At 53.3% G+C, this 25,537-nt stretch overlaps 1 protein-coding gene across 2 annotated transcripts; it reads right to left on the bottom strand.

Moving 5' to 3' along the window:
- Positions 1-7,407: 7,407 nt before the first annotated feature.
- On the bottom strand, positions 7,408-24,951 carry LOC309658759 (BOLA class I histocompatibility antigen, alpha chain BL3-7-like). 2 transcript variants are annotated; one of them, XM_082457772.1, is made up of 8 exons: positions 24,639-24,949; positions 20,706-20,813; positions 15,012-15,272; positions 13,507-13,782; positions 10,705-10,974; positions 10,485-10,580; positions 10,123-10,155; positions 7,408-9,882 (listed from the first exon to the last, which is right to left on the bottom strand). In XM_082457772.1, the coding sequence occupies exons 2-8, from the start codon at positions 20,752-20,754 to the stop codon at positions 9,818-9,820; spliced, it is 1,050 nt and encodes a 349-aa protein (XP_082313898.1). In that variant the 5' UTR covers positions 20,755-20,813; positions 24,639-24,949; the 3' UTR covers positions 7,408-9,817. The 2 variants fall into 2 exon arrangements, with proteins under 2 accessions (XP_082313898.1, XP_082313899.1); XM_082457773.1 differs by lacking the exon at positions 10,123-10,155 and having other exon boundaries at positions 24,639-24,951.
- Positions 24,952-25,537: the final 586 nt, after the last annotated feature.

The following is a 25,537-nucleotide window of genomic DNA, read 5'->3' as shown; positions in this document are numbered from 1 at the left end:
CTTAACGCGCTGCCGGTTGGTATGGATGCGTCAGCTCACAGCTGAGAAGCAGGGGACACACCTGCAGGCCTGCCTCCAAGCTACGCTGGTGATCCAAAGCTGTCCCCAACCCTGCTCTGCCTACTCGGGCCCTCAGAGAAGCCTTGACTCCACTCTCTCAGACTCTCCCCAGCTTTAAGTGCGAAAGCCCCAGGCCCGAACTCACAGCTGCCCTCGGAAGGCAGTGGGGGTGGAACCAGGCTGCGGCCCCCACTTACCTTCGAAACTCAGCGTGCAAACTCAGCTCTCTCCACGTTTCTCGCCTCCCTCCCGGTTTGCCTGACCCGGCGGCGTCCACCTCAGAAGCCGGCGCTCCTCACCCCGCCTTCCCGGTTTGCCTGACCCGGCGGCGTCCACCTCAGGCGTCCACCTCAGAAGCCGGCGCTCCTCACCCCGCCCTCCCGGTTTGCCTGACCCGGCGGCGTCCACCTCAGGCGTCCACCTCAGAAGCCGGCGCTCCTCACCCCGCCCTCCCGGTTTGCCTGACCCGGCGGCGTCCACCTCAGGCGTCCACCTCAGAAGCCGGCGCTCCTCACCCCGCCAGAGGTGACCGAAAATGACGTAGGCGCGTTAACCCACACTCGAGAGGGGGCGGACTGGGCGGACGGAGGTCCACCTCTCTATGGTTTCCCCCGGCGACGCGCCCCCCGGAAACCCCTGCAGCCCATCCAGCCGCCTCAGACAGGAAAGACGGCCTGGTCAGAATGGGTGGAGGCTGCGAGAGAATCAGTTTAAGCCACTGAGCGCTCTAATCAGCCAGACGCAGAGGGTCCAACAGCCGCTCAGGAAACCCCGTCCCCAGATGGACCCAAAAGGGTGGGGACTGTGGTGGCCGACCTCTGGTGCTCTCGTGCACTTCCGGCCCCTCTACCCAGAGGCCTTTGTGGTAGGGAGGATTCTGTCTTCACTGCTGCAGCGCTCGAGGGCGTGGTCTGTAGCAACCTGGTGGGATCGAGCTCGCTGCGCAGTTGGGTGGCGGTGAGATCAAAGAATCTCGCGTGAAGACTTGCGTGCTTCCAACTTTCCTCAGACCAATTCACCCCTTTCTTGCTGCCTGCCCTCAGCAGGCACCAACTTCGCCTGTGGATCTTTTTACCTCCATCTATAATCCTTCCATTCACCATCCATGCATGCATCCACCCGCCCAAATATCCATTCATTTTTCATCCATCCCTCTCTCTCCATCCATCCATCATATGCATGCATAACCCATCCATCCATTTATCCATCCACTTTCATCTATCCACGTTATAGGAACAAAAAAATGAGTAAGGCATGATTGTTCCTTCAAGGAGTATAGAGTTATAGGCGAGTGGTCGTCCTTCACCGAAGGTTCACAAGGTTTATTTATTTCTTTTTTTAACTTGACCCTCAGTAAGAAGTACATTGCACATATTTATCCAATGCAGACTTGCACATATATGACAGAAACAAAATTGGGGGAAATTGTTCGTTTCCTTAGGGCGTTCAAGTCACTCTGGTATGTTCTGTTTTACTTCAATAAGATGCTGTTCAACACCCATTGGAGTGATTGCACCCCTCAATAATTGGTCACTTTGGTTTGAGGAACTCCACCTGCCCTAATGGAAACTTCAACGAGCCCTGGATCCCTTCCTTTCCCTCTCTGGGCCCAAACTTGGACTCTAAGTCCCACAGAGCAAGAATGGTAAACGTGCTATTCAGCATTGTACACATAGCTTCTCTGTCATAGTGCTGAACATATAGCAAGTACTCCCTACATATCTGCTGAGTAAATAAATGAAACCCAACAAATTGCTACCATCAAGTCCTGCTGGTTTTTATCTCCTCAAATCTAGGTCTTCTCTATCTCTGTTCCTTCCAGCCTACATCTGACCCCATCAGCTTCCAAATGGACAAGAAGTTTCCTGAAGGGTCACTTGGCCTCATTTAAGTCCATCTTTCAGCCACCAGTACCATTCACCTGAAATGAAAGTCTGACACACTCAAGCCAAGCTGTTGCCTCTATGTCTTTGGGCATGTTGTTCACTCACCTAGAAGGCTCTCACCTCACTGCTTCACTTGGATATAATCCCTAATTAACCTTCAAGTCTCTGCTCAGGCATAATCTCCTGAAGGAGACTCTTCCCTGAGGCTGGCACCAGGCTGTGTTCAGACCCCAACTCTGTCACTCTCTGTATGACCTTGGATTAGTTTCTTAACATCCCTGTGCTGCAGTTTCCCCATTTGCAACATAAAGATGATATAGTAGCACACACGTCCTGGGTTGTTGTGAAGTTGGATTAATTGTAAAATGGTTTGAACAATGCCCACTGGAGTTATCTTTTTATCCTCATCACCTGCCACTATATTCCTTTCCTGTAGTAGATAAGCCTTAGAAGAAACTCTCCCTTATCTCCTATTCTCTCCCACTTTGAGTAGGGTCAAGTGATTTGAACGCTGAGGGGAAAAATAATATGCCATGTGTCATCCTAGGTTTTTTTTTTTTTCTGGTCACAGTGCTCGGGATCTTAGTTCCCTGGACAGGGATCGAACCCGTGCCCCCTGTAGTAGAAGCTCAGAGTCCTAACCACTGGACCACCAGGGAATTCCCTGTCATGCGAGTGGTTCTGAGAGCCTTTTGTCTGGAGAGGGAGGGAGTTGAAACCCAGGTCTGACCTGCCTAAGGTGGGACACCTATTGGTGGTGTTTGTTAGAAGACTAGCAAGTAAACTCCCATATACAATCTGAGAACCCATCCTGGAGGTCATGACTGACCCTGAGAAGCCACGGGGAAAATATGAGCAATGAGAACTGGAACTGAGTTTCAAGGCTGGAATACTTCCCCATCTCTGAATGCAGGTTCTCCCCTGCACGTGGAAGCGGGTGGGCAAAGAGCTGGGGAGCAGACCAAGGGAAGAGGAGGCTGCTTATAAAAGCAAGTTCCTGCTTGCCCCAGGGAGCAGAGCCCAGGTGGGAAGGAGAGCTGGAGAAAGAGCAAGGGGGAATGAGGGGAAGAAGATGGTGGGAGAAGGCTTGTGGGATCATCCTGAAGGAACTGTTGAGACTTAAAAGGAACATACAGTGGACACCCATTATCAAGAACACCTAGGCGGGGGCTTCCCTGGTGGCACAGTGGTTGAGAGTCTGCCTGCCAGTGCAGGGGACACGGGTTCGGGCCCTGGTCTGGGGGGATCCCACATGCCGCGGAGCAAGTAAGCCCATGAGCCACAACCACTGAGGCTGCGCGTCTGGAGCCTGTGCTCCGCAGCAGGAGAGGCCACGACAGTGAGAGGCCCACACACCGTGATGAAGAGTGGCCCCTGCTCGCCGCAGCTAGAGAGAGCCCTCGCACAGAAATGAAGACCCAACACAGACAAAAATAAATTTAAAAAAAAAAGAATACCTAGGTGAATAAAGACCTGTAAAGTTCAATACCTATTTTATCTTCTTTTTCCTCTGAATTACGTCTCCTCAAATCCAAGTGGCAGCTGGGAGAGGGGCTTTGTTTAGATTCCCTCAGGTTGTGAGGCTTAGCTGTTATTTATCAGGTATACGGGACGCTTGGTTTTAAGCCCTCTTGCAAATTCCACATCCCCAGCAACCAGGCACACTCTTCTATTCATAGGAAGACTGCTAGCCTTCTCCTGAACTCAGCTGGGAGCTGGGGGTTGTTGGAGTAGACCATTTGGCACACACAGGGCCTCAGGTGCCATTGTCCCAGGGGCACTGGGAAAACAGCTGCAGCGGAGGGCACTCAGGAACAAGGGCTCAGCAATGGTGGTGGCTGCCAGTGCATTTTTCTCAGGACTCTGATTTCAGAAAATTTATCCATGGAAACTTACATCAGCCTTTTTAGGCTGAAGAACCCCACACAACTGCAGATGATTAAATTCCAGTTTATGCTGAGGAGGCAGGTACTTGTCACACAGACACTGGGGACCACTTATCAGAGGTACCAAAGAGGCAGTCTAGCACGGTCTTGGTCACACAGGGGTTGGCAAATCTGGCCCTCAGTTTCTTTTTTTTTTTTTTTTAATTTATTTTTATTTATTTATTTATTTATGGCTGTGTTGGGTCTTCGTTTCTGTGCCAGGGCTTTCTCTAGTTGCGGCAAGTGGGGGCCACTCTTCATCACGGTGCGCGGGCCTGTCACTATCGTGGCCTCTCTTGTTGCGGAGCACAGGCTCCAGACGCGCAGGCTCAGTAATTGTGGCACACGGGCCTAGTTGCTCCGTGGCATGTGGGATCTTCCCAGACCAGGGCTCGAACCCGTGTCCCCTGCATTGGCAGGCAGACTCTCAACCACTGCGCCACCAGGGAAGCCCCCTCAGTTTCTTTTTGTAAGGCCCAAGAGCAAGGAACAACTTTTAAAGTTTAAAGGGGTTGTAAAAAAAGAAAACAAAGGTGACTATTAGGACAGAGACTGTATGTGGCCACAAAAGTCCAAAATATCTACTATCTGACACTTTACAGGAAAAGTTTACTGACGCCTGTGCTAGGAGGCTGGAATGGAGGACCTCCAGAATGCCTTCTGATGTTACAATTCTGGCTTGTTTCTCCCCTCTGGGTTCAAGACTCGGGCTCGTCCCCAACACCCTAGCACTCTCTCCTTCCCGTCAGATTCCAGAGGTCCTGGCTGGACAGAGTGAGTATGACCAGTGGGTCAGCCTTGCTTTTCCTTAACTCAAGCCCAGCTTCTCCACTTCCCCTGCTGCAGTGCAGATAGCTCTGGCTTCCTGGGTCTCTTCCCTGTCCTGGCTCTGTCACTGTGGAGCAAAGGTGCCTGGAGGGGCTAGGAAGTTAGAGGAGAAAAAAACGACCAGCCCAGGGCTGGGCCTTTCAGTTGGCCTTTGTTGTATGTTCCCATCTGGCCAGGCCCTGGCTGCCTGGCTATGTCCTGCATTATTCATCATGGTACTCAGGGCAGGGATGGCCAGGTCTCCAGGATTCTGGAAGGCCTTGGGGGAGGGCAGGCATGGCTGGAACAGTGGGGGTAACTGGGGGAGTGAGGCTGCGTCGAAGACGGCTTGTAAGAAAGGCTTGCCATTCGGTGAGTTTGGATTCTAATGTTATTCACTGAATACCCATGATTCATTATTATTCATTAATGAATTCCTGCATTCATTTGACACATAATCACAAAGCACCAGGCCACATTGAGCAGCCAGAGATTCTGCTCTGAATGTAGTGGCCCCTGAAAAGTTGTGGTTTGGGACAGGACTCCTGAGTGAGTGGTCAGCATGTGAGATTTGTGCTAAGGGGGGTGTGGAGGATATCAGGGTGGCCTGAGGCCTTGAAGTCTGGACTCTACCCACAGGGTGAGCGAGGGGTGGGTTTTCGGGTGGAGATCCCACAATTCTGAGCCACAGCCAGCCCGGTCTGGCTGACAGAGGGAAGCAGTTCCCAGGAGAGGTCTGTGGCAGTGCCCTCAGGACACAAAGTCAGTGCCCTGCTGGGTAGGAAGGCTGTTGCCTCAGGTCTCTGAGGGAAGAGCCCTTGCAAAGCTGCCATCCCACCCCTGCCAGATTCGCATGCCCCTTCTCTGCTTCCAAGGGCACACAGAGCCCTCCTTACTTGCCTTCCTCTCTCTGTCTACTCCTGAGACTGTGGTAGCTGTTGGGGCCGCTGAGGGGAACACTCAGGGCTAAGATGAACTCCCTCTGCGGTTGCCTTCTGTCCCCTCACAAGCTTCTCACCTGGTAGGGGTGGCTGAGGAAGGAACCCAGGAGAGAGGCAGGCATCTGGGCTGGTCCAGTTGGGCCCATAGCCCCGGACTTTGGTTGAAACCACTGACAAGCTGCTACTAAGCAGGGAAACAAAAATGAGGGTGGAGTAAAGCCTGGGTTAGGGGAAACTGCCATGCTTTCTGGGCCTGTTCATCCCTCTGTAGAATCAGACTCAGGACCCCTAGTTTCACTTCCTACCTGGTTGGCAGGTGCTAGTTGAATCATCTTCCTTTGCTTCAGTTTTTGCAGGTGCACCAGACTTAGACCAATCTGTGTTGGGGAGGGGGTGGGAGGTAAGAGAGAGACACACTTGAGAGAGCTCACAGCCTGGGCAGGAAGGACTCTAATGTGAGAGGCCTCAAGACCTCAGCAGAGGGAAGTCGCAGGATGGGGTGGGGTGGTTAGTGAGAGTGTCAAATTATCAGGGGCTCCTAGAGATGCTTTAAGATCCCTTTATTTTTTATTTTTATATATTTTTTTGTTTTTTTTTTTCCCTAAAATGTATTTTTTGGTTCCATGGGCAAAACACTGGACTAGCCTCTAAGGGAAATATGATTAAAACAAAATAAAGTTGAAGTTGCCCAGTTGCCAAGGATCTCATCATCCAGTTATGGAGCAGACACTTCCTGAACGTCAGGACGGTGGTGCCACTGGCAGCATAAAGGCTGGTAGGTTCTGCCTGGTGTGCGAAGTTGGGGTGAGGGCAGCTTCAGCAGGGAAGGGTTACTAGGACTCAGGAAGAGGGAGGAAGGGCCCCCAGGCCAGGGTAGGCGTAGCGGCTGTCTCTTCACCTCAGGCACTTCCGTCTACCAGTGCCCTGGTCCCAGAGCTCCAGGTTTTCTTGCAGATGTCGTGTTCTGGTGAGAAGGCGGGAGGCCGAGTGGACGGAGGGTGAGGAAAGCCAGCAGGAAAAGGCTGTGAGGTGCAAAAACTGGGGTTTGCTGATGGATATCCAGGACAGATATTGACTGCTCGGCCTTTGCCCTCTGGCAGTTTCTAAACCAAGTAGCCAATGAGGCTAATGGAAGAGCGAAATGACTGTAGCCTTTGGGTGGCAGGTGCCTGGGGCCCTGCTACTGTCCTGTAGGGGCTGTTATGGGACTGTTCCAGTCCATGGCCTCTCTGCCCCTTTTCCTCATCTGGAGGGATGGTCCTATAATCCCGCGGCCCCAGAGGTATTCAGGGTCCTAGACACAGAGAAGCACAGAACTGGACAGGAACTTCCAGCCCATTCTGCCCAGGGCTTGTACTTATAGAAGCCGGACCCTCTATCTAAGGCTCCCTGAATATTCAATGCCCTTGCATCAAAGAAGCCATGCAAATTGCCAGTCTAAGGTCTACACTTGGCTGGGCAGGACCAAAGCTGAGGAGGTGGGTCTGGGAGGTGTGTAGAGGAGCCTGAAACCTTGGCGGTATGTGTGGGGTACAGAAAGGTGACACAGCTGTACCAATTCAAAGAGAGAATGACTGACCAGAAGCCTCCTCCAATCTGCTTCTCCCCAAACACACTCTGCCTCTACCCCTTCCCCAGGGAAGAATGTTTCACTTCTGCTCAGGAGGACCTAAGTGCATCCAGGGCTGAGGGAGCCTTGCGGGTCCACCTGGGCACTTGTGCCTCCTATCGGTGGGGGCCAGACCTGCCCTGTTTCCTAACTTGTCTCGCCATACAGTCAGACAACTGTAAAAATAAAACATGTTTATTGCCGTAAAACCTTATTAATACAGGTCCATAATCTCTTACCCGAAACCCTTAGGGCCAGATGTATCTCAGAATTTAGAATTCTTTGGGCTTTAGAAAGCTACCCAGGTATGGATGCTGAATATTACATAATACTACCAGAGGGGTCTGGGGTGACACCCCATAATCCCCCAGATCAACATTTCTGTGGAAAATTGTGAAAAGGCACACTAGAGGAATAAATGAAGAGCATGAATAACACTTTTTTTTTTTTGGCCACACCACACAACATGTGGGATCTTAGTTCCCCGACCAGGGATCCAACCCACGCCCCCTGCAGTGGAAGCACAGAACCTCACTTCACTTTAGGGTTTTTTGTTTGTTTGTTTTTCCTCCCACCTCTCTCCCAGGTCAGTTTTTTTTTGTTTTTTTTTTGTTTTTAGTTTTAGTTTAATATTTATTTATTTATTTTTGGCTGTGTTGGGTCTTAGTTGCAGCACATGGGATCTTTCCTCATGGCACACAGGCTTCTCTCTAGTTGTGGTGCACAGGTTCCAGAGCAAGCAGACTCAGTAGTTGTGGTGCACAGGCTCTCTAGTTGTGGCACACGGTCTCAGTAGTTGCAGCTCATGGGCTTAGTTGCCCCGCGGCATGTGGGATCTTAGTTCCCCCGACCAGGGATCGAGCCTATGTCCCCTGCATTGGAAGGTGGATTCTTAACCACTGGACCACCAGGGAAGTCCCCCAGGTCAGGTTATGATGACAAAGTTAGGAAGGAACTTCTGGCTTTTGGAGGTTTTTTTGGATTTCAGAATTGCAGATAAGGGATTGCAGACCTGTACTTGCTTGCCTATTTACAGAACAGCACAGTTGTCATTGAGACTTTTGGTGCAGTGGCCAGACTACCTGGCCTCACATCCCAGCTCTGGCATGAACCAGCTGTGGGACCCTGGGCCTCAGTTTCCTCACCTGTAGCACAGGAGTATTAATTCTCCCACACAGATGTGCTTTGAGGATTAAACAGCTTAGTATACAGTAACGTGCTTAGAACCCTGCTTAGTATGTGGTTTGCTCAGCATATATGGAACATGACAACATCACGAGAAAGACAGACATTTAAGACATGTCTTCAGGACAATCTGATAATTACAAGCTCACTGCTGAGGTCCTGCAAGCCACCAGGGCAGGCTGAATCTTTTTCTAGTATTACAGTCGTTCACATCCTCAGGCTCGGAACCTCCCAGGGCTGCAGACACGGAGGTTTCAAAAGTCCCCACAGGAGTCTCTGTCACACCTTGGGGTCAGCTGAAGGGGAGGCAGAGGGTGCCCTGGGAGGGGTCTGGCCTTGTGTCCTTTATGACAGTGGAGCGCTCCCTCTCTCTGCCAGGGCTCTGGAGTCCCAGCCCCTTAGCATATCAAATGGCCGTGAGACTGGATTCTTGTTCATAGAGGAGACATGGGGTTTCTGCTCCACTGAAAATGCAGAGATGAGGCTGGGCCTTCTCCAGACATATCCTTCAAAAGCATTTCCACAGGACGCAGCGAAAAGGGGTCTTTCCCTTATTGTAAAAGTAACACGTGCTTATTGCAAAAATTCAAATCATTCAAAAGGACAGGAAATAATGGAAAATATGGCCTGTGTTGTTTCTCATCCTCCAGCTGCCTGGGACCAACGAACAGGCCCCCAGGCACCTGTCTCTCTGAGCTTCTCCTCATATACGCAAGGACACCCACTCACCACACCTACACTCACCCTCACATACACCCTATATCCTCTCACCCTCACACATACACACCCACACACCCTCACATACACATGTTCCCACCCTTGCTGCCTCCCCTACACCCTCACAGCCCCAACACTCTAATCTTTACAAAAGGGGATCAGACATACATAAAAGAACACACTTATAAATGAGGCAGGCATTCAGCCATTTCTTCCTGATGCTGGCAGGTGCATGAAGGGTGCTGCCCCTGTAGCTCTCTGACTATTGTTCTGGTTCTTCCCTGACTGCCCAGACCCTTGGTTTTCACGTTGGGGAAGTGGGAATGAGAATAACATAGCCAAACTCACAGGGGGCCTGAGAGGCTCAAGTGGGATTTACACTTAACATGAAATCATTTTGCAACTTGTCAAGTGTAAAACAATCTGAGGAATTACTACTGCCCTCCTCCCCATCCCCGAAACAGGAAATAATTAGACTTTTAAAAGGACTTCAGGAAGATGGCAGAGCCGTCTTAGTGGCACAGGCCGCTTGTAACAAGGCTGATGGGGGGGAGGACGCCTCAGTGCTGGGGTGGGGTGGGCCCTGCACAGTCAGATTTCACACCAGCCAGCCAGCGCGCGCAGGGGGCCTTCAGGTCCCCAAACACCCCACAAAACACCTCCTTGATCTGTGACGGTGACCTTCTGTCAGCAGATGAGTTGAGTAGCCCCTGCTCTTGCTGGGCTTTGGGAATTATGGGGGTTCTCTCCACCTGCAGGGAGAAAGGAGGGAGGTGACCCCAGCCCCCCCCACCCCCAAGCCCAGGTGGTGACTCCCTGGATTGCTCCCTGCCCCCTCTGCCTGGCTCCAGGATGGTGGGATGGGGCGGGAGGCTGAGGCCAGGGAAGGCACCCACCCCATGCCCCGCCCCCATCCTGAGTTCCAAGGCATCCCGGCCATGCTTGAGAACACCTGGGGCTTCCTCTCCCCAACCGGTCCATCCCACAATCACCTGGGGCTTGCTCGTAAGATTCCTTATTCCTGGCTGTGGGGAAAGAGAACACAAGAGAGGAGGTGGGTGGTGTGTCCCCAGCTTCCCCCTCCCGCTCCCGCTCTGGGCCCTTTCCAAAGTCAGGCCCAGTGGTCTCCCCTGACTGTGGGATCTGCAGGGTCCTCGGGGTGGTGTGCAGCCGTGGGGTGGGGACGTTTGGGCTTTTCCACAGGTGGAGGGGGGACAGGGGGCAGGACCTCAGCAGTAGTTGCTGCTCCCCAGGAGGGAACAGTTCTAGCTGCAGGGATGGGAGCACAGCATTCTTCCCTATAAGGCTGGACCAGCCAGAGGGCCTCCCACTCCTTTGTTTCTTCCCCGCCTACCTTGAATGCACTTGGTCAAGATCACACCACCACCAACCACCAGCAAGACCAGGATGAGGGAGATAACCATGGCAATAAGTCCAGGATGAGAGGACTCTAAGAAAAGACAGAGAAGAGGGGGCACCCCCCCCCCCACCCCGGTCCATGGGACTGTCTCCAGGTGCCCTGGGCCCTCCCCTGCCCCTCCTCACCCGCTCCGGGCCAAGCCCCAGCTCCTCACCCCAGGACACAGTGAGCGTGCGGTTCAGGCTGGAGTGCTGCACGTGGCAGGTGTACTGGGCCTTCTCCCCCGCCGGCACCCACACAGCCGCCCACGTCTGATAGGTGCCGTCCCCACTGGGGCGTGTCTCCACATACTCAGAATCCAGCTCCTTCTCCCCCAGCCACCAGCTCAGCAAGATGTCGTGTGGATAGAAGCCCAGGGCCCAGCACCTCAGGGTGGTGCCCCCATCCTTGGCCGAGTGCTTTGTTATCCGCACTGTGGGTGGCTCTGCGGGGAGAGGTGGAGCGAGGAAGGCTGGTGAGTGCCTGCTCTCTGCCCATCCCTCATGCTTAATCCTGGGCTCCTCCCGCAGCCTCCAGGCTGGAGGGCAAGGAAATAGGGACAGGGTCTCTCTCCAGGGGAGGCACCCAATTACTGCTGCAAGCAGGGACAACCCATTGCCCACCATTCCAGAGGGGCACTGTCCTGGGAACTTCCATGAGGGGGATATGACTTCCTGCCCTCAACCTCCAAGGAGGGTCCTGGGTGGGGCTGTTGGGCCCTAGACTGACCCTCCCCCTTCTCCCTACAGAGACCCTAGGGTTTTCTCAGAGACTTGACATACTTCCCCCTGTGATTTCCTGCATACAGGAGGTGCCTAATAAGAGTTTGCTGGGGCTTCTCTGGTGGCGCAGTGGTTAAGAAACCGCCTGCCAATGCAGGGGACACGGGTTCGAGCCCTGGTCCGGGAAGATCCCACATGCCGCGGAGCAACTAAGCCTGTGAGCCACAACTACTGAGCCTGCGCTCTAGAGCCCGCGAGCCACAACTACTGAAGCCCGCATGCCACAACTACTGAAGTCCGTGCGCCTAGAGCCTGTGCTCTGCAACAAGAGAAGCCACCACAATGAGAAGCCTGCGCCCTGCAACAAAGAGTAGCCCCCGCTCACTGCAACTAGAGAAAGCCCGCGTGCAGCAGTGAAGACCCAATGCAGCCAAAAATTAAATAAATGAATAAATAAATAAATTTATTAAAAAAAAAAAGTTTGTTAAATGAGGGCAAGAAGGATGATACTTCTCTGACCCTATAATGAGAATGGTTATGACTGTGGGCTCCGGAGCTGGACATCCTGGATATGAAGCCCAGTCTGACTCTTGTCCACAACTCTCTGCCAGCGCTCAGGGCCTTCCTTCATCATTCCTTCCGCTCAGAGTTCGAGTTCCAAATGATGTAATTCAGGGGTGATAGTTCATTTTCTGTATCAACTTCCCTGGGCCACGGGATGCCCAAGCATTTGGTCAAACATCTTTCTGGGTGTGTGATGGTGTTTCTGGGTGGTATTAACATTTGAATCAGTGGACTCAGTAAAGCAGATTGCCTTCAGCAATGTGGGTGAGCCCATTCACTGAGCTGAAGATCTGAATGGGACAAGGAGGCTGGGTAATAGGGAGCTCCTCTAGCCTGACTACTGAGCTGGAACACTGGTCTTTCCTGCCTTGAGACTCAAAATGAAACATTGACTCTTCTTGGGTCTTGAACTTTCCAGCATTTGGACGGGAACTACACCACTGGTTCTCCCCGTTCTCAGGCCTTTGGTCTCAGACCAGAACTGCAACATCAGCTCTTCCTGGGTCTCCAGCTTGCTGACTGCAGATCTTGGAACTTCTCTACCTCCATAGTCATGTGACCCAACTCCTTAGAACACATCTCTTTCTCTCTCTATGCATCCTGTGGGTTCTGTTTCTGTGGAGAATCCTGACTAATCTACCAGGTGAAGGACATAGGACAACACCTGGTGCTGAATGAGAGTTCTACACTACTTATTTAATGTACATCAATATGTTTGTTTGCTTTGGGGAGGCAGCAGGTATTATTACCATCCTCATTATACTGATGAGGAAACTGAGGCACAGAGAGGGCAAGTAACTTGCCCAAGGTCACACAGCCAGCAAATCCTGGAGCTGGGATGTGTATCTAGAGGCTAGGCTCCAGTGCCTGGGCCCTGAACCACCACGCTCTGCTCTCATAATCACATCTTCTGCTCCTGATGTTATCTGTCCTGTCCTCCCTTTGAGGAATATCCTCCCCATTACCTCAACTGATTCACATCCCACTACTCAATCACCAGACATCACGGTGTGCTGGGTGCTCTGATCAGCCCCACCCCCAGCAGCCTCCCTGACCACCACAGCTGCGAGGCTTTCACCCTCGGCACCCCAAAGCACCCACCTTCCCTAGTGTCCATCCCAGCCCTTGCGTCTCCAGCCCTGCTGACTGGGTTCAGGAGAAGTTTGCGATGCACCTGGAGTCTGGGGAGCATGTTTAGCATGAGGGGTATGAGGGAGGAGAGGGGCAAAGGGTTTCAGTTTCCCTGGCAGTCCCCAGTGGTCCAGGGAGCGGTGAGGGATGCTATCCCCTGGGGCCTGGGGTCTGTTTCCCAAGGAGCAGAGCCAAGGGATGTTAAACCCCCAAAGGACTTTATGAGCACCTAGTTGAACCCAATCGCTCTGTAGATGAACAAAATGAGGCCCAGAATAAGGGGGTTTATTCTCCAAGACCACACTGGGACAGGGGAGACTCCAGAACTCCCCACTCCACCTCACTTGGAGTGAAGGCCTGTGGTCTGTGCTTTCTTCCTCCTCTGCAGGAAAAAGCTGTTGGCTAGCTGGCCATCTTTCTGGGTCCCAGTGGGCTTGTCTGAGCCAGGGGGACACTGCCTACTTCCTCACCACCCCCCCCAAAGGCTTCTCTGTCAAATGGGATGGCTCTCGAGAATGGGAGCATGGGGCCATTCTGCATTGCCACAGGGTGGGCCTCACCTCTCCGGCTGAATCTCTGGCCTCCCAGCTCCAGGTATCTGTGCAGGGAGGCAAGGCAGGGGCCTTCCAGGTAAGCCTTGTCGTACTCTGCATAGCAGCGCTCTGTCTCCCACCAGTGCTTTGTCCGCGTGGCCACGGGCTCAGCTGACACCCAGCTCAGGGTTTCCAGGTCCAGCGACAGGTGGTCCTGCCCATCGTAGCCAAACTGCCAGAAGCCCCTGTAGCGGCCGTCTTCCTGGATCTCACAGCCGAACATGCGCTGAGTGCTGTGCATGCCTGTGTGTGCAGATAAGAAGGCTTTGGTTAGTGGTGGCCGGGGGCGTCAAGTCCCTGAGAGCCGCGGAGAAGCCCACCACCCAGAGGGGCCTCCAAAGGGTGGAGGGACAGGGTGTCAGCATTTAAAAAAAACAATAACTGGGGCTTCCCTGGTGACGCAGTGGTTAAAAATCCATCTGCCAATGAAGGGGACATGGGTTCGATCCCTGGTCTGGGAAGATCCCACATGCCATGGAGCAACTAAGCCCGTGCGCCACAACTATTTAGCCTGCACTCCAGAGCCCGTGAGCCACAACTACTGGAGCCCGCACGCCTAGAGCCCGTGCTCTACAACAAGAGAAGCCAATGCAATGAGAAGCCCGCGCACCGCAGTGAAGAGTAGCCCCCGCTTACTGCAACTAGAGAGAAAGCCCGCGCGCAGAACTGAAGACCCAATGCAGCCAAAAATAAATAAATAAAATAAATAAGTTTATTAAAAAAACTCTCCCAAGTAATTTTGATAAGCAGCCTGGGCTGAGAAACCTGCTGGGCCTCTCATGTGGGACGAACACTCAAGTTCATAATTAGAAACATCCTTATTTCATATCCCACACTACTTATGGGTGTATAATGTCCTCAGTGCTAAGACTATGTCATGCCATGCTTATCCTGGGGGCCCTGGGCTGATGCACAGCCCTTCCCAGGCTCAGTCCTTTCTATCTACTCTTTCTGAGGCCTCTGGGGACCCGAGGCTTTTAGTCTGGTCATTTGGGTGTGTCTGGGCACAGAGCAGGAGGGTGCTGTGTGAACAAGCTGTGCTCCATAAGCACTTCATTGAGAATTAGCAGCAGCCTTGGTGGTAGGTGTAAGCTCGCTGTTGCTGAGATGGGGAAGCTGAGATGGCATCCTGAGGACCTGGGGTGGGCAGGTGTGATTTGAGGGTGGTGCGTGAGGCAGGGAAAAGCCTCTCCCAGTCTGTGGAGGTGCAGAACCCTGGGTAGCCAAGGGGAGAGGGGGAGGTATCATGGGCCCTCTGCTCCTGTGGATGCTTGCTGCACTGGCCTGTGGGCTGGCTGCTGAAGCCCCGACTGATTCTGAGGCCCTGAGGCCCCTGCTTGGCTGTCGGGGGAAGGAGACTGAGAAGAGCCAAGTATCAGAAGCTTGCCCCACACCCTATGACAGGCATGACTGCCTCGAGGGTCAGTGTGCAGAGCGTGAAGGAAGGAGCATGGCGAGTCCGCCCAACGCACCGCTGCTGTGGTTGTGGTAGCCCATCACCGTCCACATCTCCACCTGCTGCACCTCCGCCCATTTCTCCTGCTTCTTGGTCTCCGTCTCCCAGTACTGGGCATCCATTGGCGTCATCCATGGGGCCTGGGGCTCAGCCTTGCCCACACGACTGTCAAACCGGATGAAGGGCTGGTCGTCCACGTAGCCCACAGCCAGAAACTTCGGGAGGCTCGGGCCTGGCTCTGATAGGGTCAGGTAATAGTAGTGGAGCGAGTGTGTCCCTGTGGAAACACACACTGGTCTCAGGCTCACGTGGACTGCCAGGGTCTGCACTGGGTGGGGGTCGGGGGGTGGTGGTCAGTGTGCTGGGTAGGGTTGGCAGTGGAGACTTATCCAGAGACTTCGTTATCAGCAAGAGCAAGAATTGGGGATTTCAGTGGAAAAAATAAGGGCATCCAAAGAGTTTGAATATAGACAGAATCAGTCAAACACTGAGAACGAAGTTAATGCATTAAGGAAGTTTCTCAGCTCTTCTTCACTCAGGGCCTCCTTACTCATACTTTATACTCATCTCTAATAAGTATGATTGTCTGGTTTCCCATTTCAGAATTAAAAAGATTTCTTTTTAAGAGTTGGTTGTTTGGAAGCTTAATTTATGTGGAACTATTCACTGCCCAGACATGCCTGGGAAAGGTTGGCCATCATTCTTAGCTTGAATCACTGCTGCCAAGCTGGTGGCATCTTGACTCCATTCCCCACTCCCTCCTGCTCCCACGGCAGACGTTACTAGCCAATCTCTTTTCTCTTTGAGTCCAAATGCTGCCTCTCTACTATGTCTCCAAAAGCGCCAACTCATCAATTAAACTTGGTGCTGGAGATGAAATCTACTTAGTAGCCAGTCCTGACTCAAGCTATTAAAACAAATGCTGTATCTTAAGAAACTCAGGCCACATTTCTCAGAGATATCCCTGCCTTACTCTCCTACCTAATTAAAAAAAAAACTTTTTGCTCAGAAGTTTTTATCCCTCAACACTCCAGTCTCTGTGTTATTTTTCGCCATAGCACTACACTTCCTAGAGAATATGCACTTTGTCTTGTTAATGGTCTGCCTCTCCTCTGCAGTGTCAGCTCCCTAAGGGCAGCGATTCCTGTATGGATTGTTCTGTTTCCCCAGCACCTAGATTAGCTTCTGGCACACAGTAGGTGCTCGATGGTTGAACATTCAAGTGAGAAAGAAGAAGTCAAACACATCTCCACACTCACAGCTCTTTTTTTACTGCCTTCCTGTTACTTCAGGCCACACCAAACTCCGCCCAGGCCCTCTGAACCTGCTGTTTCTTCTGCCCTGGGCACTCCCCTCTCTGTTTTCTCTCAGCCAGTCTCCTCATCCCTCAGGTTGCAGTGAGGTGTCCCCTCCTCCAGGAAGTCCTCCTGATTTCAGCCTGATGTCCCTCAGAGGGGTCTCAATAGTTTCCTGTGCTCCCTGTGAAACTGTGGACTCCATGAGGGTGGGCAATACATCCGACTCTGTCATCGCTGTTTCCCCAGGGCCTAGCAGCACAGCTGGCACACAGTGAGCACTTACTTCCGGCCTTTGTTGAACTGGACAAAAAATAAGAACATAAATGGCAGTGACAATAATCACAGCTGCCATTTTTGGAATGACCACTGTGTGCCTGCACTGGTTTAACTGCTCCTCACTCACTCCCTCAGCTGATCTTTACAATAAACCTAAGAGGTCAGTGTGGTTGGCCCCATTTTACAGATAAAGGAACCGAGGTCCAGGGGAGGCCACGTATAGCACTCAAAGGCATGCACTAGAAAGAGGGCAGCCCAGATTCTCTCCCCAGGGTTTGCTGCCTTTTTCTAAGCTGAGGAAAGAGGTGTTCTCTTCTCACGGCTGGAGAAACCTCCTCATGGGAGGCAAGAGGGGTCAATGTTAAGAGTGTTTGAGTGAAGGGTTAACATCGGGCCTGGGCTGGTGTGGGCCTCCTGGGAAACGCCTGGAGTCTCTCTCACGGTGCTGTTTGCTTGCACACCATTGAGTTAAGATCAGTGTGGCGTGCTCCTGTGCTGGCAGATGTGAACGGGCACAAAGGCGTTGGGGAGAACAGAGGCTACGGTTTCTCTGTGTCAAGGTGACCCACCCACTCCTTAGCTCTGATCTGCAGCAGCTCTACCTGCCCTGGAAGTGAGGGAGGGCAAAGATCCTGTGTCTTTGGGTAGCTGCTGGCCTCCTGGGTGGTGAGGAAGCCATGCAAGCTGGGCTTCCTGTCCTGCCTCTGTCTCCCCAGCTCAGGAAGCATAGTGTGGTAGGCTGAATAATGGCCCCCCAAGATACCCCTGGAACCTTTGAATGTTACCTTATATGGTAACAGGAGTTTTGCAGATGAAATTAAGGATCTTGAGATGGAGAGATTATCCTGGGTTGTCTAGGCAGGCCCTAAATGTGTCCTTAGAAGAGGGAGGCAAAAGGAGAGTCCATGACGTCAGAGGAGAAGGTGATGTGAAAGCAGAGAAAGATGCAGGAAGGCACCATGTGCCAAGAAATGCAGCTCTAGAAGCTGGAAAAGGCAAGGAAACAGATTCTCCGTTACAGCCTCTTTAGGGAGCTGGCCCTGCCAACACCTTGATTTCAGCCCAGTGAAACCCATTTTGGACTTCTGACCTCCAGAACTGTAAGAGAATAAATGTGTAGCTTTAAGCCACCAAGTTGTGGTCATCTGTTACAGCAGCTACAGGAAACAAATAGTATTCGACTGAAGCCCATTAGGTCCTGAGAGTTTGGTGGCCAGTGAGTCCTGGGGCCCGGGGAGGGTAGTGGAGGGGGGAGGGAGAGAGAGAGAGAGAGAGGAGAATGCACCGTCTGGGAGCAAGGACATCCTCTGAAAGCTGTGCCAAAGACTGAGGGACAGGGCTTCCCTGGTGGCGCAGTGGTTGAGAATCCGCCTGCCCATGCAGGGGACACGGGTTTGAGCCCTGGTCTGGGAAGATCCCACATGCTGTGGAGCAACTGGGCCCGTGAGCCACAACTACTGAGGCTGCGCGTCTGGAGCCTGTACTCCGCAACAAGAGAGGCCGCGATAGTGAGAGGCCTGCGCACCGCGATGAAGAGTGGCCCCCGCTTGCCGCAACTAGAGAAAGCCCTCGCACGGAAACGAAGACCCAACACAGCCAAAAATAAGTAAATAAATTAAAAAAAAAAAAGACTGAGGGACACAGAAGTAGAGGCCCAGGAACCCTGGTGCTCCTGTCACCTAAGCAAAGAGGCCGTGAAGGGGCTGATGTGCTCTTCCCCAGGTGTGGAAAATGCAGGAAAGAGCAAGTGATCCTGAGGTCAGGCCCGGTGGGAAAAGGAGCAACACACACCTGGTCGTTCTGTTAGGGCAGGTGCACGACCTTGCTTACTATGTGATGTTACTATTTATTAATGTTAGCTGCTTTCGTGGCCCGTTACTTTTGGTTAAAATGAAGGGAAGTCGATCCATATATATATATTTTAAAATTTACAAAACACTTTTAAAGCACTTAGGGGCCGGCCCTGTCCTGAGCACTTTATAAGATGTTGGCCAGGTCACCCTCATAACAACTTTATCAGGCGGGTACTATTGTACCTATCTATAACATATGGGGAAACTGAGCTACAGGGAGGCAAAGCCACCTGCAAAGCTCACTACACCAGTAGTGAAAGGCAGGAACAGATTGCACACCCAGATTCTCAAGGTGATCCTTGGCTTGCACCCGCCCTTTAGTGAACACACTTCTGGGTGACACTGAGTGGCTGGGGACACATGAGAAGGCCCCTCCCCATGGCATCTCTCCACTCTCTGCCCTCCCAAGACACCATCCTGGCTGCAATTTAAGATGGCTCAGCTCTGCTCATCCTGGCAGCCTAGATCATATGGCCCAGCAGGGCCCACCCTGCCGCCCCACTCAGCAAGTACTTTCTGAGCACCTACTGTTTGGCTATCTCCAAGGCCTTGGGGATGCTGGGATAACCCAAAGAGCCCCAAGTGCCTGCTCTCAGGAAGCTTACATGAATGTAGGATAAGCAAGATAAATGAGTAAAATGTATGGTAGGCTGGATAGTGATAAGTGCTGAGGGAAAAAAATAAAGCAGAGATATACAAAATGTTAGGGGAGGAGTTGAAAATTTTAGATCGAATGGGCAGGGAAGGCCTTCCCAGAAAGGAAACTCTTAAACAACTCAAGGAACCAGCATGTAAAGATCTGGGAGACAGAATTCCAGGTCTGCAGAGGGGAAAGTCAGTGCAAAGGTCCTGAGGCAGAAGCATGCTTGGGGTGTTCTGAGGCTGCTGCAAGAATGCAGGGGAAAAATAAAATGGTGGTGTGATTCAGTGTAGTAGGTGTAGGGGTGAAAGAAGGGGCTGAATTCTGAATCCTTCCCAGGCTTGTCCAGATGGTGTCTGGAATGGCCTGGATATAGCCCTCTGGCCTAGCCATCCCTGCCACGAGGGCTCTGGTTCCTGGCATCGGCTCTGCCCTGGACTGCTTCACCATGGCCTACATCCTGGCATCTGGTACCCATCCTGAGAGTCAAGGACCTGCTTTTAGGGCAAGTTCATGATTGTGACCCCCTCAGCTGACTCAGGTACTGCCTCCCATGTATCCAGGGAGGGGCCTGCCATCCCTTCCTCTCTGAAAATCCCACTGCTCTCTGCTCTGCCTGCCAGATGGTCTTGAGAGCCCAGCCGGCTCTCTGCAGGGGCTCACACCCTGCCCATTCCCATCTTTTCCCCAGGAGGACAGTCTCAGCTGGGACTAGACTCCCACTTGCTAACTGGGCCCAGGAGGGATCATCATGCCTTGGGCTGCAGCCCAGAGTGTGGCAAAAGAAGCCGAAGGAGGCCATCCATCTCCTGGCTTTGGAGGTGATACCACCTGCCAGGCTGGGAGGGGTCAGTGCCAGGCACTGTGGGACCATGGCAGGAGGAAGTGGGGGACACACAGCAGGCGTCCAGGGGGATCTGCTCCTGCTGTGACATGGCCTAAGGAAGTGGCTACATGCCCATCGTTGCTTCAGGGCCTGTTTGTATCATCAGCTTCCCACCTCCGACCCCCTCCACTGCCACTTCCTGGTCACTGGGCCATGTGGCCAGTCCCCTAACAAGGAGCAGTCCTGCACCCGCTTTGGCCCAGCCTTTTACCTCCTCTGACTGTGGTGGAGGAGGGAGGAGGCCAGCCCCTTTCCCACTCTGCCCAGGAGACTGTTTTGCATCTGCCTCACTTCCCCCACAATCATGTAGCACTGCCAGTGGCCTTGAGGAAGTTATTTCACAGCTCCAAGCCTTGGTGTCCTCATCTGTAAGTGGGTGCAATTAACGGACCTGCTCCAGAGTGCTAGAGCATTCAGTGAGATAATGAAGATAAGGAAGAAGGACAGGCATGGAGACCTCATCTTCTTAGTCTCAGTCCTTTCCTATTCTGAAGGGAGAGGTGGCCGTGGGAAGGAGAGAGCTGGAGTCGGGGGTGGGGAAAGATGCCTGAGTGCGGGGCCAGCTCGCTGGAGGTCAGGTCTCATCCCCTGGGACACCCTCCAAAGGCTCTGGCCTCTGTGTCCTCTACCCTGGCAGAGTTCCCCCACCCCAAGACAGTCCACCAGATTCCCAGACTGTGCACACGGCCTCCTGCAGACTGGGGGCTCCTGGCCTCCACCATCCTACCCCTTGTTCAGCAGGCAGGCACGATCTTACTTGCAGGCCACGGCTTCTTTTCCAACTTCAGGTGTGCCAGTTCTGCCATCACCACTTTTGCCCTGGCCGCCGGGCTATCGGCCACCAAGGGCAGCCCCCAGGGACTCTCTGCAAGGGAGAAGTGGAAAAGGGAAGTATGAATCTCAAGCTATAAACATCCTACGCATCCTTGTGTTTGCTGGGAGAGATAGTATGGAATGACAATGAGAGGCACGTTGAAAGGGAAGAGGGACGTGGCGCCTTTGCCACAAGAGTGTCTGGAAACCCCCCCCAGCATCCAGGCACAAAGCCAGCAGGGCTGAGCTCTGGGCCTTGGTGCCAGGCGTGGTTCCTGAGCTTTACAAGTATTGATTCGTGGTGTTTTCCCTGCATTCCTGTGAGGCAGGTCTTGATTGTTCCCACTTAGAGAGGAGGGAAACCAGGACTGGGCTTTGCTAGAGGTTCTCCATCCGGCTGCCCAACACTGCTTTGACAGTCCTGCCATTGATATGGATTTAGTGGATTTGGGGGTAAGGGAGGGCTGGACACTGGCGGGTGTTGAAAACTCCCAGGTGATTCTCATGTGCTGCCAGGAGGAGAGCCCAGGTACACTCCTGGCTCTACCTGGCTCTGCCCTGCCCACCTGCTCAGCTGTGCCGGCCCTGACCTCTCCCCTTGCAATATTACTCATTTGACAATCATCTATTGAGCACCTACTACAAGCCAGCAACTGAGCCAGGTGGGAGTGTGTGTGGGGACAGAGAGACAGGCATAGCCCCCAGGGAGCTCAGGTCTGGCAGGGAAGGGGACAATTGAGCAATTAAACAAGTAGATCCAGTAAGGCCAGTGGGGGCTGACAAGTGTTGGGGAGCAGGAGGTACCAGGTGCCCAGCATCCTGGGGCAGGAGGGTGCTGAGGTCAGAGGTCTTGTAGGCTGAAACCTGGAGGAGACCTCCCCAGTGTGAGTTACCAGGCAGTAGGGTGGGTGAGGAGGGAAGAAAATTTTGGGCTCGTGAGTCTAGTGTAGTTTCAGAACTTGCTGCATCAGCCTCACCTGGGGAAATGCAAATTCTTGGGCCCCAGCCCTACTGAATCAGAAGCTCTGGGGGTGGGTCCTAGCTTTCTGTAGTTCAGCAAGCCCTCTGGGTGATTCTAAGGTTTGAGGACTGCTCTAGGGAAAAGCACTAGCACATGGGAACGGCTGGAACGAAAAGGAGTGTGGTGTGTTCAGGAAAACCAAGGCCAAGGGACGACTGCAAATGCAAGAGATGAGTCTGGGGAGGAAAATAAGGGCTAGATTGCCTCTTCGTGCCTCAGTTTCTCCTTGAGGCCAAATTGGGTCAGGTCCTACGGGCTGGAGTTCAAGGGCAAGGTCTGGGCCAGAGAAAGGGTGTGGCTGTGGACAGCATGGAGGGGACCCTGAATCCCTGGCTTAGATGAACCTGAGATGGAGTGCAGGAAGGGGGAGGCAGAGTAACAAGGGCCCGCAGAGTCACGTGAGGAGGAGGGTGGAAAGGGGAAGAGGGAGACCAGAAGCAGTCTCAGTGGTCATGGCCCTTGAAGTTCTATAGGACTGGCCTCTGCAGTCCCTCCCCTAGCCTGCCCTTGATGCTGCTCCTATCTCGGTGCCCGCTGGTTGCCCAGGCCAGATACCCAAGAGTACGGCCCTTACCCTGCTCTCACCCCCACTCCCCAGGCCCTAATTCCAGCTTTGCTGTAGTAACCAGCTTTGTAATCATTTATCTCTACTTAATCCGTCTCTCACAGTTTTGATCCCAAGGGCCACTGATTAGTTCTGCCATCTCCTCTCACCCGGCCAGGACTCCCTGCCTCAGCTTTTGCCTGAGGCAGCATGGGCTCCAGAGCCAGCCTGGAATCCAAATCCTAACCAGCCGTGAGACTCTGTGAGACCCTGGGTAGCCAGTTAACCTCTCTGAGCCTCAGTTTCCCTATATTTACCATGGGGATAATAATTGAATCCTTGTCATAGGGTGCTGCTATGAGGTTTAGAACTCCCTGCTGCATGACTCATGATATCTGCCCCTTGAAATCCACTTCTTCATTCCCCACCTCCTGCAGGGAAAGCCTGGCATCCAGGAGTGTTTGTGAGGGGGCTTGCTGGAGATGCCTAGCTACCTCCCTGCCATGTGCCATCTCTTTCCTACAGTTTGGCACACACCAGGGTCACCCTCCATTCCTTCCCTCCTTGGCTTGGGGACCTGTCCCCCTGGGCCAGCCTTGACCATTCCCCTCACAAGGCTACAGGGTCTATGCACACACACCCATGACCATCCCTGCCATGCAGAACTGGAATCGCCTATGTGCCCCTGTATCACCCCTGGGGGGAGCTGTAGGAAGGATCCTCAGGGGATGTGTGAACCTGAGAACCAGGACTGGTTACAGTCTTGGCCCAGAGACACAGTGTGACCAGTCCTGGTTTTCAGGTTCACAGCCCCACTTCCCTGGGGTCCCTGTTCCAGGGACAATGGCCAAACTCTTCCCCATCCCTGGCTCCATTCTCTCCACTGATCTCCTGCCCAGACATCCAGGGTGATTCTCCTTCAAGTGTTTCCCATGGGGAGCTGAGGGCTGAATCCTCCTGAAGGTGCATCCTATTGCATTCAGGAGCCTCAACTTGGAGAGAAAAGATAACCTCTTTATTTTCACTAACCTCTAGCTGAAGTTTGGCCTTTCTTCCATGCTGAATGGAGGCAACAAAGCTCAGCAGGATTAGCAGAACCTGTGCTTTGGTCTCTGATAGAAGCCACAGATGTTTTCGAATCACATGACAGTTGTTGCAGACACCTGGAAATATGCTTTACCCTCACTACTTCCAAATTCTGGGAATTGTTGCTATTTAATGCATTCTTTAATGTGCTAACTTAGAAGCACATATATTATATATCACAAACTTATATTTCTAGTTAAAATTTTTAATAGCTTTATAAAAACATAATTGGGTTCCTTTGGAATCCTATGTATTTCATTTTATGTATTAGAAACATTCTGAGACAGGGTCCAAGCACAAAAAAGTTAGGAACTCCGACTCTGGATCCCAGTGCTGCCACCTAGCGCCCGCTCTGGGCCCTATTTTTAATCTGTAAATTGTAAATTTTGTATGTTCTGAGAGCTGAAATGGCTTCTTGGACGTGAAGCCCTTAGAACAGAGCCTGGAATAAAGGACATCAGCTATTATTACTGCCATGATGGTGGCCACTCCCCGCCTGTGCTAATAAACTTTCAGGCATCTGTGCGGTCAGGGTGGGCGGTGCTCGGTGGGAGCGGTCGGGAATCCAGGGGGAGGTCCGGCCCTGCAGTTCTGCGTGCAGAACGGAAATGGCTAAAGGATGGAAATTCCCCGCTAGGTCAGAAAAATCCTTGTTGCTCCGCATCACCCGCCACCTCAACAAGGGGCTGCCCGGGCAACCCGAGAGAACCTTGCCAAGGAGCCAGGGAGACCTATAGCGATGGGCAGGTGCCTCGCCGAGCTAGCAGGCAGAGGCTGTGCAGGCGGCGCTCGGGTTCCTGCCTCCACGGAGCTTCCCCAGGGCCTTCCTGGAGGACCCAGCCCTGGGAGCCGAGCGCGAGCGGCGTCCTCCAGAGAGGCCAAGGGACCCCCAGGAAGCTGTGGCGTCGGCTGGGTCCCGGGCGGGGGAGGGGGGGTTACTGCCAGCCCCCGCTCCCCGCCAGCCCCCCGGGGTCCCCACCCTCCTGGCCGCTCAGTCCGATCAGGGGTCTGAAATGGGAGGCGGCAAAACAGGGGCCCTGCCTAGCCCGGGGCTCAGCGACCCCTGCGATCTTGGATCAGCTCTCCAATTCACCATCCGGCCCCCTCCCCCAAACCCGGAATAGCTTCCGCGTTCTTGGCGGATCTCTCCCTAGCACCGCCACAGGCGCGAGGCTGCGGGACGATTGGGGGTCCGCCCCGGCTCCCACACCTCTCCGCCCGGTTACCTGCTGCGCCCTCCCGCACCAGTCCCAACAGCAGCAGCAGCAGCAGCGGTGGCGGCGGCGACCGCCGGTCCCGCACGCTCCCGGGACTCTGCGGCCGCCTGATCGGCAGCCTCACGCGCTGCCCCAGGGTGCCGGTCCCGGTGGAGTCCGTCTTCAGCTGTGGGGCAGGGGCCTCGTGCCCACGCCGGCCGCCGTCCGACCGTAGGACGCGTCCCTCGCCGGGGTCCGGGCGGGAGAGCTGCGACCCCGGCAGCTGCGACACCGCCCTGGCTCAGGTTCAGGCTCCGGCCGGGCTCTGGCTGCGGCTCCACCGCACTCACCCTGGGGCCCGCCCGCAGGTCCTTGATGGCGCCCTCTGGTGGTCTCGGGGAAAAAAACATGAAAAAACCCCCAATCGTTTGTGATAATTGTGAAATACAGCACATATGCTTCTTTACTGCCTCACGAAACGAGACCACGAGACCAGGCAGTGAAGCTCAAGTTACAAGCATTTGGAAAGTCGGGCCGTGTCTGAGACAACTGTCATGTGATTCGAAAACACCTGTGGTTTCTGTTGGGGACCGAGGCAACCGTCCTGCTACCACCACTGAGCTTTGCTACCTCTACTCATCACGGGATGAATGGCTAAATTTCAGCTAGAAGTTAGTGAAAATAAAGGTTATTTTCCCCATCTGGGTTCACAGACCCCCTGAATTCTGACCAGGGATTCCCATGTTCAGGATAATAGTTTTCAGCTGGGCCTTTTCTGATATTTGAAAATTCATAGGAAGAGCTTCGGTGATCCTGATTGGGGCGAGTGAGGGGAGCAATTTACACAACAGAGGGAAAGGCCAGAAGTACAGCTTTGCGCTGTCTCGGGGCCACCACACACATGGTGTCCTGCCAGGACAACAGGAGAG

Source organism: Balaenoptera physalus (assembly GCF_965194825.1).
Source record: "Balaenoptera physalus genome assembly, chromosome: 3".
NCBI lineage: Eukaryota > Metazoa > Chordata > Mammalia > Artiodactyla > Balaenopteridae > Balaenoptera > Balaenoptera physalus.
This window is presented reverse-complemented; position numbering and strand designations above follow the sequence as displayed.

What these genes read in the sequence shown, in the direction of transcription:
- LOC309658759 (XM_082457772.1), bottom strand. Translation starts at nt 20,754, where the DNA reads ATGGCAGAACTGGCACACCTGAAGTTGGAAAAGAAGCCGTGGCCTGCA. An exon ending in CACGCTCACTGTGTCCTGGG is followed by an intron (nt 10,581 to 10,704) that starts GTGAGGAGCTGG and finishes GTCTTTTCTTAG; the next exon opens with AGTCCTCTCATCCTGGACTT. An exon ending in ATCTTACGAGCAAGCCCCAG is followed by an intron (nt 9,883 to 10,122) that starts GTGATTGTGGGA and finishes TTCTCCCTGCAG; the next exon opens with GTGGAGAGAACCCCCATAAT.